Source organism: Macaca fascicularis, chromosome 16 (genome assembly GCF_037993035.2).
Source record: "Macaca fascicularis isolate 582-1 chromosome 16, T2T-MFA8v1.1".
NCBI lineage: Eukaryota > Metazoa > Chordata > Mammalia > Primates > Cercopithecidae > Macaca > Macaca fascicularis.
In genome coordinates, this window is record NC_088390.1 from 18,804,739 (window position 1) to 18,817,592 (window position 12,854).

Here is a 12,854-nt window from a genome sequence, read left to right on the forward strand (position 1 = left end):
CCATATGTCTGGCGTGGCTAGAGCCAGAGGCCGGGCACACAGACCTGGGTTCTGTCCAGAGGCAGCCAGGGTCCAGCGGGAGTCTGGAGCGGTGACTTTAGGACAGAAGCTTGCAGGCTGCTGTAGTGGGCCTTCTAGAAGCCTCCTGGTCCCTCTTGACCTTCCCTCTCCTGGCAACTCCAATCTCTGATACCTACTAGGGGCTGACTTTGGGGACGTCCTTTCCCTTCCTGGGGCCTCAGTTTCTCCTCTAGTCTGATGGGGCAGCGGCTTGAAGAGTCCGTCCTGCTCTGATATTCAGCACCTCTGCACTTCTCTGCTTGGGCTGGAGGCAGATCAAGCCCCCACCCCCCACCACACCTTCCCCTGAACCACCTGCCCTTCCTACACACACACACACACACAGAACCAAAGATAAGGACCAGAAGGGGCCGAGGTTCTACTGAAAGCCCCTGGCCAGTTTCCAAACTGGCTGGTCTCTCTAAGACAGGTTGAGAGGCGCCTGGAGGGAGAGGTACAGGAAGCACAGGCTTTGGAGCCAGATCCCAACCCGCCTGGGCCCTGTGTCCCTGGGACTGGGGGAGGCAGGGATCCCTGCCTGGGGGAGCTCAAAGGGGCCTGGGGCCTGCACTTCCTGAGCCTCGTGCAGATGTGTCCCCACACTAGGAAGCGCAGGTCTCCGGCCTTCTCAGGAAGCTCCTGGCCCCAGAGGCTGTGTGTTGGCTCATCTCGCATCTCCTGAGTCAAAGCAGAGCGGTAGATTTAGGAACTCAGGGTGGAGCAAGATGAAGCCTGTTACCAGCCCATGTCCCAGACAACAGGGTCCTGCCCTCCCTCTCTCTGGGCCCCCACTGCCAGGTGGAAGGTGGGATTCTGGTCTGTGAGGCCCATGCCAGGCTGAGGTTGGCCTCCAGGCTAACACTCCTGCCTTTAGGAGGAGCAGTCCCAGCTTCTGCGAGGGCAGGGGCTGTGTTCAGTCAGTGGGAGACCAGCTTCAGCCTGAGACCCAGCCTCTGAGCCACTCCAGGCTTCAGTTCCAAACCCACCGGGGGGTGGGGGCAGGAAGCAAGGCTGACCCTCTGTTTCCTGGCCCGCCCAGCACACACTTTTCCTGAGGCCTACTGGTCTTCACGGACTCCTCACAAACTCCTCATCAAGGTCCCCCTGGGAACCGAGGGGACAGGGCTCCACCTTTTATCCCCTGGGGAAGGGGCCAGATTCAATAACAACGCTGCTTTCAGGAAGGGCATTGGCCACTTTGGACTTTATTAGTAACAGTAACGTCCCCTGACATCCACACAAGCTTGCAGCTTCTCCATGGCCAGTTCTTCCCCCAACCTCACAATGGCCCCCGTGATGCAGGCAGACAGGCGAGTGGGGGTCTCCCTTCCTCATCCACAGACCACTGAGGCCCAGAGAGGGCCTTGCCTGAGGTCACCTAGGGAGTGGCTTGCTGGAGCCCTGGGTCTAACAGCGACTTCAGCCACCCACACAAGCCTCTCTCCCTCTGCAGCTGGACCTGTATGCGGGGGCTCTGTTTGTGCACATCTGCCTGGGCTGGAACTTCTACCTCTCCACCATCCTCACGCTCGGCATCACGGCCCTGTACACCATCGCAGGTATGGCGCCCACAGCAGGGAGATCCACCCAGGGGACGTGTAAAAGGGGCAGAAGGCCACCTTCTCCTACAGGCCCGAGGGAGCAGCCCAGGAAGTGGCCCCAGCAGGAGCCCCAGAAGTTCCTCCCTGTGTCCTTCCTCCCTGGGGCCAGTGCCCTCTCCAGCAACCTTGCTTCCACTGGCAGGGGGCCTGGCCGCTGTAATCTACACGGATGCCCTGCAGACGCTCATCATGGTGGTGGGGGCTGTCATCCTGACAATCAAAGGTGAGGACAAGGTCTGTGGCCATGGCGGGGCTATCCCCACAGCAAGCCCTGTGGAGTCTGGCACTGCCCGGCACTCTGCAGGACTCATGCTGTTGGGGCTCTGGGTAGCATCGCTGGGGGTGGGTGGGTTCAGGAGGTTGAGCCACTAGACAGTCAGCCCCACTGCTGGCCCCTCAGTGACTGCCCTGGCTGGTAGAGGCTGCCCACCCTACTGCCCCGCTGTTACCAGCTCTGGCCCTGGCAAGGAGCTGACTCAGGAACTCAGGACCAGCCACACCCACATTGGCTCAGCGCTCGATGGTGAGGTGGGGCTGTAGGCGGGTGTGAAGGCACACAACCAGGAGACCACAAAACTGCCTGGGCGGCTCCTCCAATTGTTTAAAAGCATGTACAAAATCCCAAGAGGTGATGCCACCTCCTGCAGGACAAAGGCCAAGGAGGAAAGAAGAGAGCTTGGAGATATTGGCAATACTAGTCTGGAACAGACAGGAAGCTCACAGGGCTGCCCGGAGAGACAGAGCTCACAGTCCCTGGAAGTATGTAAGCAGAGCCAGGAGGACCCCGCAGAGAGTGAACACATGTCTAAAGAGTCTTCCAGACTCAGACACTGGGACTCTGTGGTTGAGCAGTTTCTAACCCTTGAATGGCACTTGTTCATTTGCTCTGAGCCTCACACGAACCCTTGGTCTGAATACAGAGCCTGGCCTGTGCTCCATGGAAACGGTGATGCTGGGGGACCAGCATCCAGGCAGCAGGCTGCCTCTTCCATGTCCCACTTGGAAAAGGCTAGGGAGTGGGGCCTGGGGTGGAAACTAGTTTCCTACATCCCGGCTTCTTCCTCTCAGACCAGGGGCTCTAGTGTCCCTAGGACCCACCTCATGAGAGGGATCCCAGCAGCCAGGCCCAGTCTGGAAGGGAGGGGAGTGACAGACACAGACGGGCCAGGGCTTGGCCATGCCAGGCCCTGACCCCGAGGTAGACAGGAAGAGTGAGGCGTTCCGGACTGGAGAGGAAAAAGGCCCGGCTTGAGGCCGCCAGATGGGCTGTGTGGTCTTGATGGAGGCCCCCTCCCTCTCTGGACCTCTGTCTCCCTCTTCTCTGTGCCTCAGGGGGTTGGGGCCACGTCACCACCAGCCACTCTCAGCTCTGCTAAAATCACACCCTTCAGGTGATCAGGATGAACACTTTAGAAGCCTCAGGAAGGTCCTCAAATGTCAAGAAAAATTACTGTTGCTTCCTTGAATCGACAATCAGAAACCTGGCTGAGAACCTCTTGCCCAAGGCTGATGGGTGTCCAGAGGCCAACAGTGACTCCTGCCGGGCCAGCAGGACACTGGGGTGCCCATGTGCAAAATGCTCACTTAATAGTATTATTTTAAATACAAATAAAATAGTCATTCAAATACACCTTTAAAAAAAAACAAAAAACCCCTCTACCCTCACACCTTTCCAAACACTGGGAAAGATGAGGTGGAAAAAAACCCTAGTTTGGTGCATCAGGAAGTTTCCTGTGAGATGAAGGTAGGGGGAGCCCGGGGAGTCAGGGCCCCCCAACCACCAAATTGTCCCTGTCCCACCCTGACCCCTCCAGCTTTCGACCAGATCGGCGGTTACGGGCAGCTGGAGGCAGCCTATGCCCGGGCCATTCCCTCCAGGACCATTGCCAACACCACCTGCCACCTGCCGCGTGCAGACGCCATGCACATGTTTCGAGACCCCCACACAGGGGACCTGCCGTGGACCGGGATGACCTTTGGCCTGACCATCATGGCCACCTGGTACTGGTGCACCGACCAGGTGAGTGCCAACGTCTCCCGCCCATCCCACCTTCCTGCCGTCCCAGCGGGCTCCGGTAGGCCCAGGTGGCCCGTCTGCCCTCCGCATCATGAGTCCGGGCTGGGGCCTCCGAAGGTGTGGCTCCAGGCTGGGACAGGCTGCTAGGGGTCTTTGCGGTCCCGGGGGGCTTGAGCCCTCCGTTTAGAATCAGATGAGGCCCACTGGCTACCACCCGTCCTGGCCTTTAGATGCTTCGACTGAGACAGTTTGGAGTATGGGATTCCGAAGGGACTCGAATGCTCCTCGGTGGCCTTGCCATCGGCCAAGGGGCGGGCATTTCGGGCCAGTCTTGGGCTGCCAGGATCCGGCAGCAGGCGGGGTACCTGGCCTCCCTTGGCCTGCCAGCGGTGGGGGCCGGCCACGGCTGGGCCCGCGTTTCTGGTAGAGCTCTGGACGCCATCAACAGCAGAGCGGTACCTAGGGGGTCCTGGGAAGCCGTCTTTATCCCTAGTCCCTGAGGCAGGGGCCCTGTGATGATGAAACTGCTGGGCCTGGAAGAGAGGGAGCAGAGAGTGAGGCTGAGCGAGAAGGGCCAACCCCGCCCCAGCACAGGACCCTGCTCAGGCACACAGGAGCCAGCAGGCCCGGGTTCGCCTCCTGGCTCTGCCGTTCACCAGCTAGTGGGCCTAGGCCAGTTGGTTTAATCACTCGATGCCTCAGTTCCCCTGTCTGTAATAGGAATAATCCTGCCCTTTGTGGGTGTAGCAAGGCAGCTTCCTCCCAGCTCACCCCCACCAGCCTCCTCTATTTCGACACAAGCCTGGACGTGGTTGGAAATGGGCTGAATGGGGTTGTCGAAAGCAATGCAGGAGTTTCTGTTGAGTGCAGGGGGTGACTCTGGCCCTGCCCCCAAGACCCTGTCACCAGCCCTCCAGGTGACCTCAGATGAACTGCTTCCCGTCTCTGGACAGAAGCACATGGTGCCCTTGCTTTGCTTGTCCCAAAGGCCGTGGGCAGCTCCAGGGAGCATGTGTGTGGGAAAAGGTCTGGGAAGCAGTGGCCACAGGCCCCACGACTGTCCATGCCTCTGGACCCAGCCCCAGGGGTCCACCATAGGATAAGGCAGCCTCTGTGGAATGAACGATAACAGCGCTCACACAAGCCTTTCCCATGGGGCCTCCCCTGGGACTAGGCCTCGCCAGCTCCATTCATAGGACAGAGCACTGAGGCCAAAGACAGAGACGGATCTGAACCCAGAGTGGAGTGACTTTTCCGTGGTTCCCAGCTCTGCTCTTCCTCTCCCAAGCAGCACAGGCTCCATCAGAATCTGCCCAGAGACCCTCCCTGGGTTCCAACAGTAAGAACGGACCCCAGCTGGGAGCTATCAGAAGCTCTGGAAGGCTGGGCCTCAGTTTCCCCATCTGTAACACGTGGTCCTCAAGCAGGGCCCCTTGTACTCCGGCATGCTGTGCTCACAAGCTGCTCACATCCTCCATGCCTCATGGGAGGGCTCTCCAGGGAACGTGTGGGCTTACAGCAGGCATCTGCCCAGTTCTCCTGGGAGGGCTGAGGGCCAGCCCCAGTGGGCCAGGGGTTGGTGAAAGGTTGGCCGTGGAGGGCACAGTAGGCATGTGGTACCCTGCCAGGCTGAGCCCCTTTACAACTGCCACATCCCACCTCCTCCCAACGCAGCATGGGCCTGGCATGGCACGGGCGTCTCTGGGTGGAACATCAGTCAGGAGATTTTCCCATCAAAGCCAAATGAATCTGCACACGTCCTGGCCTTGGGGTCAGGGTTGGGCGGGCCCCACTACACAGATAAAGAGCCCGAGACCCAGAGAGGATCACACAGGGAGGTGGAGGAGGGACACTACTGACCCCAGGTGGTTCAGGGCACCAACCAGCATCGGGCTGTAGCCTGGCCTCTGCCCTATCTCCCTATCCTCCTCCCCTCGGGCTGGATCTGCCTGCTGGATGCGGGGCCTCGGTCCAGAAGCCCAGGCACTAGTCCTGCTTGAGGTTCCTGGTCTCTGCGTGGCTCTCACTGACACTGGGGACTTTTAGGGGCACCTAGGGGTCTGACTCCACTTTGCTGTGGGGCCAGGGTAGCCCTCGAAGACACCCACGGTCTAGTCAGAAGGGAGGCAGCAGTTCTGTGTGCTGAGACCATGGGACGTTTTGCTTTTTTTTTTTTGAGATGGAGTCTTGCTCTGTTGCCTAGGCTGGAGTACAGTGGCGCCATCTCGGTTCACTGCAAGCTCCACCTCCTGGGTTCAAGCAATTCTCCTGCCTCAGCCTCCCGAGTAGCTGGGATTACAGGCGCGCACCACCATGCCCAGCTAATTTTTGTATTTTTAATAGAGACGGGGTTTTACCATGTTGGCAAGGCTGGTCTCGATCTCCTGACCTCGTGATTCACCCGCCTCAGCCTCCCAAAATGCTGGAATTACAGGCGTGAGCCACTGCGCCCAGCCAATTTTTGTATTTTTAGTAGAAACAGGGTTTCAGCATGTTGGCCAGGCTGGTCTCGAACTCCTGACCTCAAGTAATCCACCCACCTTGGCCTCCCAAAGTGCTGGGATACAGGGGTGAGCCGTTCACTATCTTCTGGCTCATCCATGACAAATGGGTGGCATTTTTCTAACCAGAAACAAAACCAGTAACGAAGAGGCAGAGGGTCCAGTGGACAGAGCCCTGGTCTGGGCTCCCATCTGGGCTCTGCCCCTGCCCCTCCCTGGGCCTTGGTGTCCCTGTCTGTGAAACAGGGCGGTGCACAGACCAGAAGGCCTCCCAGGGTCCTGCCAGCTCTGTCACCTGCTGATGCTGCAGCTCCAGGCTGGGTGCCCTCCCTTAGTCAGCAGCAGCCGCCTCAGTCATAACAGCAGCCACAGCTTTCGTGGGCAGCGTGCTGACTCCAATGGCCACACCCCAAAACTTACTCACTGAGAAAGGGAACTCACATTCAGCGGAGGCCCTTGAGGAGCCAGGGACAGGCTTGGCTGGCTACACTAGCAGCCTCACTTAAGTCGTTGCAACAACTCTCCTCATTTTGCAGACGAGGAGTCCAAGGTGAAATGGCCACTCAGGGAGTGAGAGCTTCCTCAGGGAAGGGGGTCTGGCTGGGACTGGACACGAGTGCTGGGAGGTGGGGGTGAGCAGTGGCCTGCTGACATCTGAGTAGGGGGGCCAGCCTTGCTATCTGACAGTCAGGGGTGGGGAAAGCCCCTGCCCTATTCAGGGGGACTGGCAGGCCTCACAGCTCATGGGAACTCTGAGCCTCAGCTTCTCCACCTGGAGTGACAGCACCTGTCCCTGGGCCAGCTGCCATAAGTACAGATGGAAATATAGAGGCAAATATCCCATCAATGGCAGAACGACATGCAGGGTCTTAGGGAAATGCTTCTCTCCCAAGCACCTAGACAGAACCACCATCTAACTCTCTCATTGTCCAGATGGGACAGCTGAGGCCCAGTCTGAGGCAAGGACTTCTCCCAAGTCACAGAAAGCTGGCAGAGAAGCAGGAAGGACAGCAGCTTGCCCTGCGTTTGGAGGCTGCAGCCCACAGACACTCCTAGCCTCTGTAATTAATGTTTCTGTGACATCCACAGCTTAGGGGTAGATGCTGGGAGCTATCCGTTAAACTAGCAAGCTTGGAAAGTAAGTTAAAATCATGGAGGCTTCCTGCTGCTGAGTTGCAGGTGGTGACTTAAACTGTGGAACTGCAAAGGAAAAATACTTACGTTTCAGAGTCATAGGTCGTACAGCTTTGTGAACATACTAAAAACCATGGGAGTGTACACTGTGACTGGGGGAATTATATGGTCTGTGAATACCTCAATAAAGCTGTTTAAAAAGTAACTCTTTTGAAGTAGAATCATAATATCAGTGCTGGGAGGGATCTCAGACATTATGGGTCCACATTACTGCTCCCTCCTCCCATTCTGCAAATCTGGAAAGGCCTGGTTAGGATTTGCCGAAGGCGCCCAGAAGGGCCGATGCCCTCAGGTAGCTTCTAGCCTCCCTCTGCTACTGAACTGCAAGCTTTCCAAACCCCAGGTCTTAAAGCGCCTGAACTCTGCCAGCCATGCAAATACAGTTGGTGCCAATGTCTGCTCCTGGCATCATGAACGTGCCAGCTGCTGTCATGAGGGTCCAGGAGATGAGGGTAGGGGTGTGTGTCCCCATACCACCCCACCCAGGGTCTCCTCCAGCCCTGACAATTGCCAGGGGTGGTGGGCTGGGCAGGATCCACAGCTCCCCTATTGGCAGGTCAGGGGACTGAGTCCCTGGAAATGAGTGTACCTCGGCTCTCGCTGCTTGGCCTGCTGAAGCGAGCTCTCCTGGTTGGTTGCTGACAGTATTGGGGCTTTGAGTGTGGCTGTTCTGGGCGGGTCGGGGGCTAATGGGACATCATCGTGCCTGATGCCCACTCCCTGAGGCCCACCAAGGACCAATCCTGACACAAGCGTCCCTCAGGCTTGGACTCACTCCGTCTCGCACTCCACCCCCAGGTCATCGTGCAGCGGTCACTGTCAGCCCGGGACCTGAACCATGCCAAGGCGGGCTCCATCCTGGCCAGCTACCTCAAGATGCTCCCCATGGGCCTGATCATCATGCCGGGCATGATTAGCCGCGCACTGTTCCCAGGTAGGACGGGCTCTGGGCACTGAGCCCAGGCTGCAGGGCACCCAGGGTTCTGGGACCTTGTCCTGCAAGTCACCAGGAGGAGAGGCAAAGGATAGATGTGAACTGTTCCCCAACCTGGGGTGTGGGGAAGAGTGGTCCTCAGGGCCACAATCAAAGGGATTAACATGGATGTGGCTTGGTACAAGGTCTGGACAGGTATCACTTACTGCTGCGTGACCTCAAGGCTGTAAACGAATGTCCCTGTGCCCCGCCGTTTCCTCATCTGCAAACTAGGGACTGTGTCACCCACCTGGAAGGTGCCATCAAGATCCTCTAACTACAGGCATTGGAGACGTATGGGTGGGGAAACGTCATTTCCTTAGGTTGCCTTTTCAGGACTCTGGGACCAAGAGTCCCCAGCATTAACGATGGCCTTCCATACGGCCCTGGATGGTTCCCACCCCTGCCTGTTCATCAGTTTCCCCATCTGTAACAAGCGAATTGAAGTCATCAGAGTTAGGGACACCGTAGCCCAGAAGACAGCAGCTCGGGCTCTTGGGTGGCTGGCAGGGAGGGACTCATGACCCCTGGTGTGCAGGGACCCTGACTCACCTGTGCCTCCTTGTCTGGGGAGTGCTGGGCCTGCATCCTCCTCGACACATCTGCTTCTTCTCTCCCCCGACTCTGGGCCCACGGGGAGCCACCCTGGGGTCCAGCAAAGGTCCCTCGGGTTATATGGGGGGCACTCAGCTGCCGGCGCGGTGGTGGGGTTGGCCCGTTGGCCACTTGCTCTGAGTGGCGCCTCCGGAGAGGGACTGAGTGCTCTCTCACCTCATAGTACTCCTCTGACACAGAGGAGGCCACTGAGGGCCGTCGGGGGCCAGGCCCACGGCTGGAGCTGCCTGAGTGGCTGTCCTGGTCACTGAGGGTTATGTAGTCGTCATCATCTTCTTCTTCCGCCCCATCCAGCCCATTGGGGAGCCCCACTCCGAGTCTGTCAGGGTCATCCTGGGTCACAGATAGCTGCCCCTGGAGTGGGGCGTGGCCTGGGCCTGCCATCCTGGGTAGCCTATGGTCTGTCCCATTCTGGGGAGCCTCCTCTTTGGGGAGCTCCAGGGCCCAGCCAGTACCACTGCTGTCCTGGGCTAGTACATCTGCCACAAGGACTGTCCGGGGCTTGGGCACAGGGGGCAGTGGCTCAGGGTCCCCCTGGGGGAGGCCATTCTCAGCTGGGACGCCGTCCTGGGGGGCACTGGGCTCTAGGGGAGGGCAAGGTTCTGGACGGGGCCTGCTGTCCTGGCTCTGCTTCCACAGCTGGTGCTGGGCGCTGGCCTGGGAGGTGTCACGGATCTTGATGCGGTTCATCTGGCTGGGCTGGGGGTTCCAGATGTTGGGGTCGATGATATTGATGTAGCCCAGGATGTCGCTGCCAGGCTCTGGGTCTGGCTCCACCCACGTGGGCAGGTACTCAAACATGTTGGCCCTCTCCAGGTGGAGCAGTCCTGGGTGGATGGGTGGCAGCAGCTCGGGGATGTCCCCTGGATGCTCGGCCAGCGCTGGGCCCTTCAGCCCCAGGGGCTTCTTGGCCTCCTGCTTCTCAGAGGAGATCTTGGCAATCTCATCAACGCTCTTGGCCTTGACCAGCGCGTACTTGGGGTTGACGAGCTTCTTGGCCACAGAGCCCGCGGGCACCAGGGGGACCACAGAGGGCAGCACGATAGGCTCTGGCTCCGGCTCCTTCTCCATAGGGATGCCCTTGAGGCTCACACTGTGTGACATGAGGTACAGCTCCTGGAACTGCCGGTCGAACATCTCCACCACCTGGCCAGACAGCACGGAGATCACATTCCGGTCCGTCCGCGCGGCCGACCACGTGAAGCTGCAACAGAGGGAGGGGGCGCCGGTCAGGCACACGACCCTGCTTCTCCCAGCAGCCCCTGTGTACCCGCAGCTGCTGAGCCTCAGACTGTGGCCACAGGGCCCTGGGATCGAGAAGTGAATGGGGGCAGAGAGCAGGTGCATGCTGTGGGGTCAGACTGAGTCTGGGATGTCAAGCAAGTTGGTCGCACCAAGCCTGTTCCCACCTCTGCAAATGGCACGGCACTGTGCTTCTCTCAGGCTGGTACAGGATTCACTAAGCAGCTCAGGAAAACCCTGGACACCGTGGGGGGTGCTGCACGTGGTGGCCACTGCTGCCATGTGTCTATGCTGCCACCAACCCCCATGTAACCATGGGCAGTGCCCACCCCATGCCACATGTGGTGGTGCCCACAGAGCTGGCCCCATCCCTGAGGACAGCTCTCAGAGTGACCCCCATACACTGTGGAGGCACAGCCTGGCCACACCCCACCTCCAGGCCGGTGACATCTCCAAGCTGGAACAACAGTGTCCTCAGACAAAGCCCTTCTCTGCCTGCCTCCAGAGACAGACAAGCAGGCAGGTGTGCTCCAGCCCTGCGCACACCTCAGCAGCCTTGGGATCAATGAACTGGAATAACCAGGGTGTCGTAAGTTAGCATTAAGGACAGAAGCCAGTTGGGAACCAGACTGGCTCCCACAACTTCCCTGAAAGCTGAAGAGTCACCTGTAGGAGCCGCACACTGCCCGGTCTCCATCCACAAACATGAACTTCTGGGCCAGGGCACCCTTGAACTTGGTTGCCGACCGCGTGAAGAACTCGGTTCCCCCGCTGCTCCGCACTCTGAGATTCTGTGTTGGGAACCAAGAGACAGAATTACACGACTGCAGCCCTGACCACACAGGGCGAGGGGAGGACGGCAGCTGCCCAGGGCTCAAAGGGGACTTTGGGGTAGTCAGGAGGGGAAGGAAGAGGCTATAAGGACTGGAGGAAGGAGCTGGTGTGTCTGGGACTGCAGGCCCCGGGGTAAGGAGGGAGTTGCTGAGCCGTGAAGCTGCAAAGGGGGCAGGCACTGGTACAAAACGGGTGGGATTAGATGGTCTGAGCTTTGGCCCCAAAGGTGTCTGAAGAGCAGCATCAGGCAGGAAAAGGCTTGCACAGCCAGCCGGTTTGGGAAATGCTGCCATGGGTGGTGGATGCTGTGGTGGGGTCCTGAGCGGGAGGGTAATGTGCACATGTTTTAGAAGTGTCTCGTGGATGGCTAGGGGGTGATGCAGCCAGAGGAGGGCAGGAAGGGGGCCTGCCCTTCGGAATCTGGCCCTTACACTCCAATAAGTCTGTGGCCCTCCAGGGTGCGTGGCCCTACCAGGCCGCTCCCCTGTGCTTCTCAACACCCCAGTCTCTGGAGGGCAGGACTCACAGCAAACCTTTCTCCTTCCCCATGGCCAGGACACCACCCAGCACCCAGGCCAGGTCCTGTACATGGTCAGAGATTCAATTCGGTGCCGGCTTACTCGGTTTGGCCCAGGAGCAGACCAGGAAGGCCCTCAAGAGACTGTGGCAAAGGGAGATGCGACCCAAGGAGAAGAGGGTTCGTTGGGCATTAGGAGCACAGCGGGTCCCTCAACTGCCTCAGCTCCAAGGCCAGGTTGTCACCAGCCTTTTCCTGGACCCTGGCCACACAAGGGCCCTCTGTCCCAGTGTGGAGTCTCTGGAGCTGCCAAGGGCCTGTGTGTTGCAAGTTCCAGGTGCTGACTTCCCTTCCCCTGGCAGCAGGGCCTGCTGTGAGGGAGGAGCACATGGTAAAGGCTGGTGCTGGGCACGGCAGACCCCAGGAAGGGCAGGGCGAGCCTGGATGGAACCCAGGTGTCGAGGATGGCCAAGGGCATCCCGAAGTAGAATCTCAGGTGTAAAGGGGATCTGGGGCTCATCTGGCCCGTGTCCAGGGCAGTTTTTAAGAAATGCTCCTGGGTGCCCTGAGGGTCTGACTCAGGAGACCTGCGGTCAGGCGGGGAATCTCAGTTTTAACACCAACTCCAGGGATTCCTGACTGGTCTGCCTGCATGCCTCCTGTGATGGGAGTCTCACTCCCTCCCGAGGGGCTCTGTGCGGGCTTCTGGCTCTCGGCTATGACGTGTTCTTAGTCAGGCTGAGCTGTGACTTACTGGTCTGTCCCCTCACCCACTCACTGGCCCCAGCTTATTCACTCCACTCATTCACACAGTCACCAACCCCTGCCGAGGCCCCCAGCTGCAGATAGAGATGCCTGTGATGAGGATCCCCCCTGGGAGGTGAAGGGGAAGCAGGGAGGTAAACGAAAACGAGCTGAATGCCCAGGATTGCAGAGGAGTAGCCCGAAGTGTGAAGGGCTGGCCGGGAGGCTCCCAGGAAAGGACGACATGGGTCACAGGGGGAGGTGGGGAAGCATTCCAGGGAAGGGACTCAAAGGCCAGGCATGAGAGGCCTTTATACAAGAGCACCTCAGGGGAGGAGGGGTGGGTGACGGAGCCTGCAGAGCGAGCAGGGGCGGGCTCCTGGTAAAACACCCTGCACCTTCTTAAGGGCCTGAGCTTGGCCCTGGGGCCAACAGGGAGCCATGGGAGGATTTAGAGCAAAAGCGATGGGGTTGGGTGTGCATCTCAGGAGCAGTTCTGGCATCAGGGAGTGGGTGTGTGAAGCGAATGCTATGGGAGAGGAGCGGAGCCTGAGAG

The 12,854-nt window shown here is 59.1% G+C and overlaps 2 protein-coding genes across 6 annotated transcripts in view; one reads left to right on the forward strand and one right to left on the reverse strand.

Annotated features, from left to right (window-relative positions):
* Positions 1-12,854, forward strand: part of SLC5A10 (solute carrier family 5 member 10) — a 71,586-nt gene that overhangs the window by 17,714 nt on the left and 41,018 nt on the right. For all 5 annotated transcript variants that reach the window (XR_012425347.1, XM_074018737.1, XM_065532858.2 and 2 more), the window contains 4 exons: positions 1,514-1,619; positions 1,804-1,884; positions 3,476-3,681; positions 8,172-8,307. Coding sequence is in view for 4 of the 5 variants with exons in the window: in XM_065532858.2 (XP_065388930.1) it covers positions 1,514-1,619; positions 1,804-1,884; positions 3,476-3,681; positions 8,172-8,307 (529 nt within the window). In the remaining variant the exon portion in view is untranslated. The remainder of the gene's footprint in view (positions 1-1,513; positions 1,620-1,803; positions 1,885-3,475; positions 3,682-8,171; positions 8,308-12,854) is intronic.
* FAM83G (family with sequence similarity 83 member G) overlaps positions 1,236-12,854 on the reverse strand; it is a 34,269-nt gene continuing 22,650 nt past the window's right edge. The window contains exons 4-6 of the mRNA XM_065532857.2: positions 10,870-10,994; positions 8,899-10,165; positions 1,236-4,211 (exon numbers count right to left, since the gene is read on the reverse strand). Of these exons, the coding sequence (XP_065388929.1) occupies positions 3,822-4,211; positions 8,899-10,165; positions 10,870-10,994 (1,782 nt within the window). The 3' untranslated portion in view covers positions 1,236-3,821. The remainder of the gene's footprint in view (positions 4,212-8,898; positions 10,166-10,869; positions 10,995-12,854) is intronic.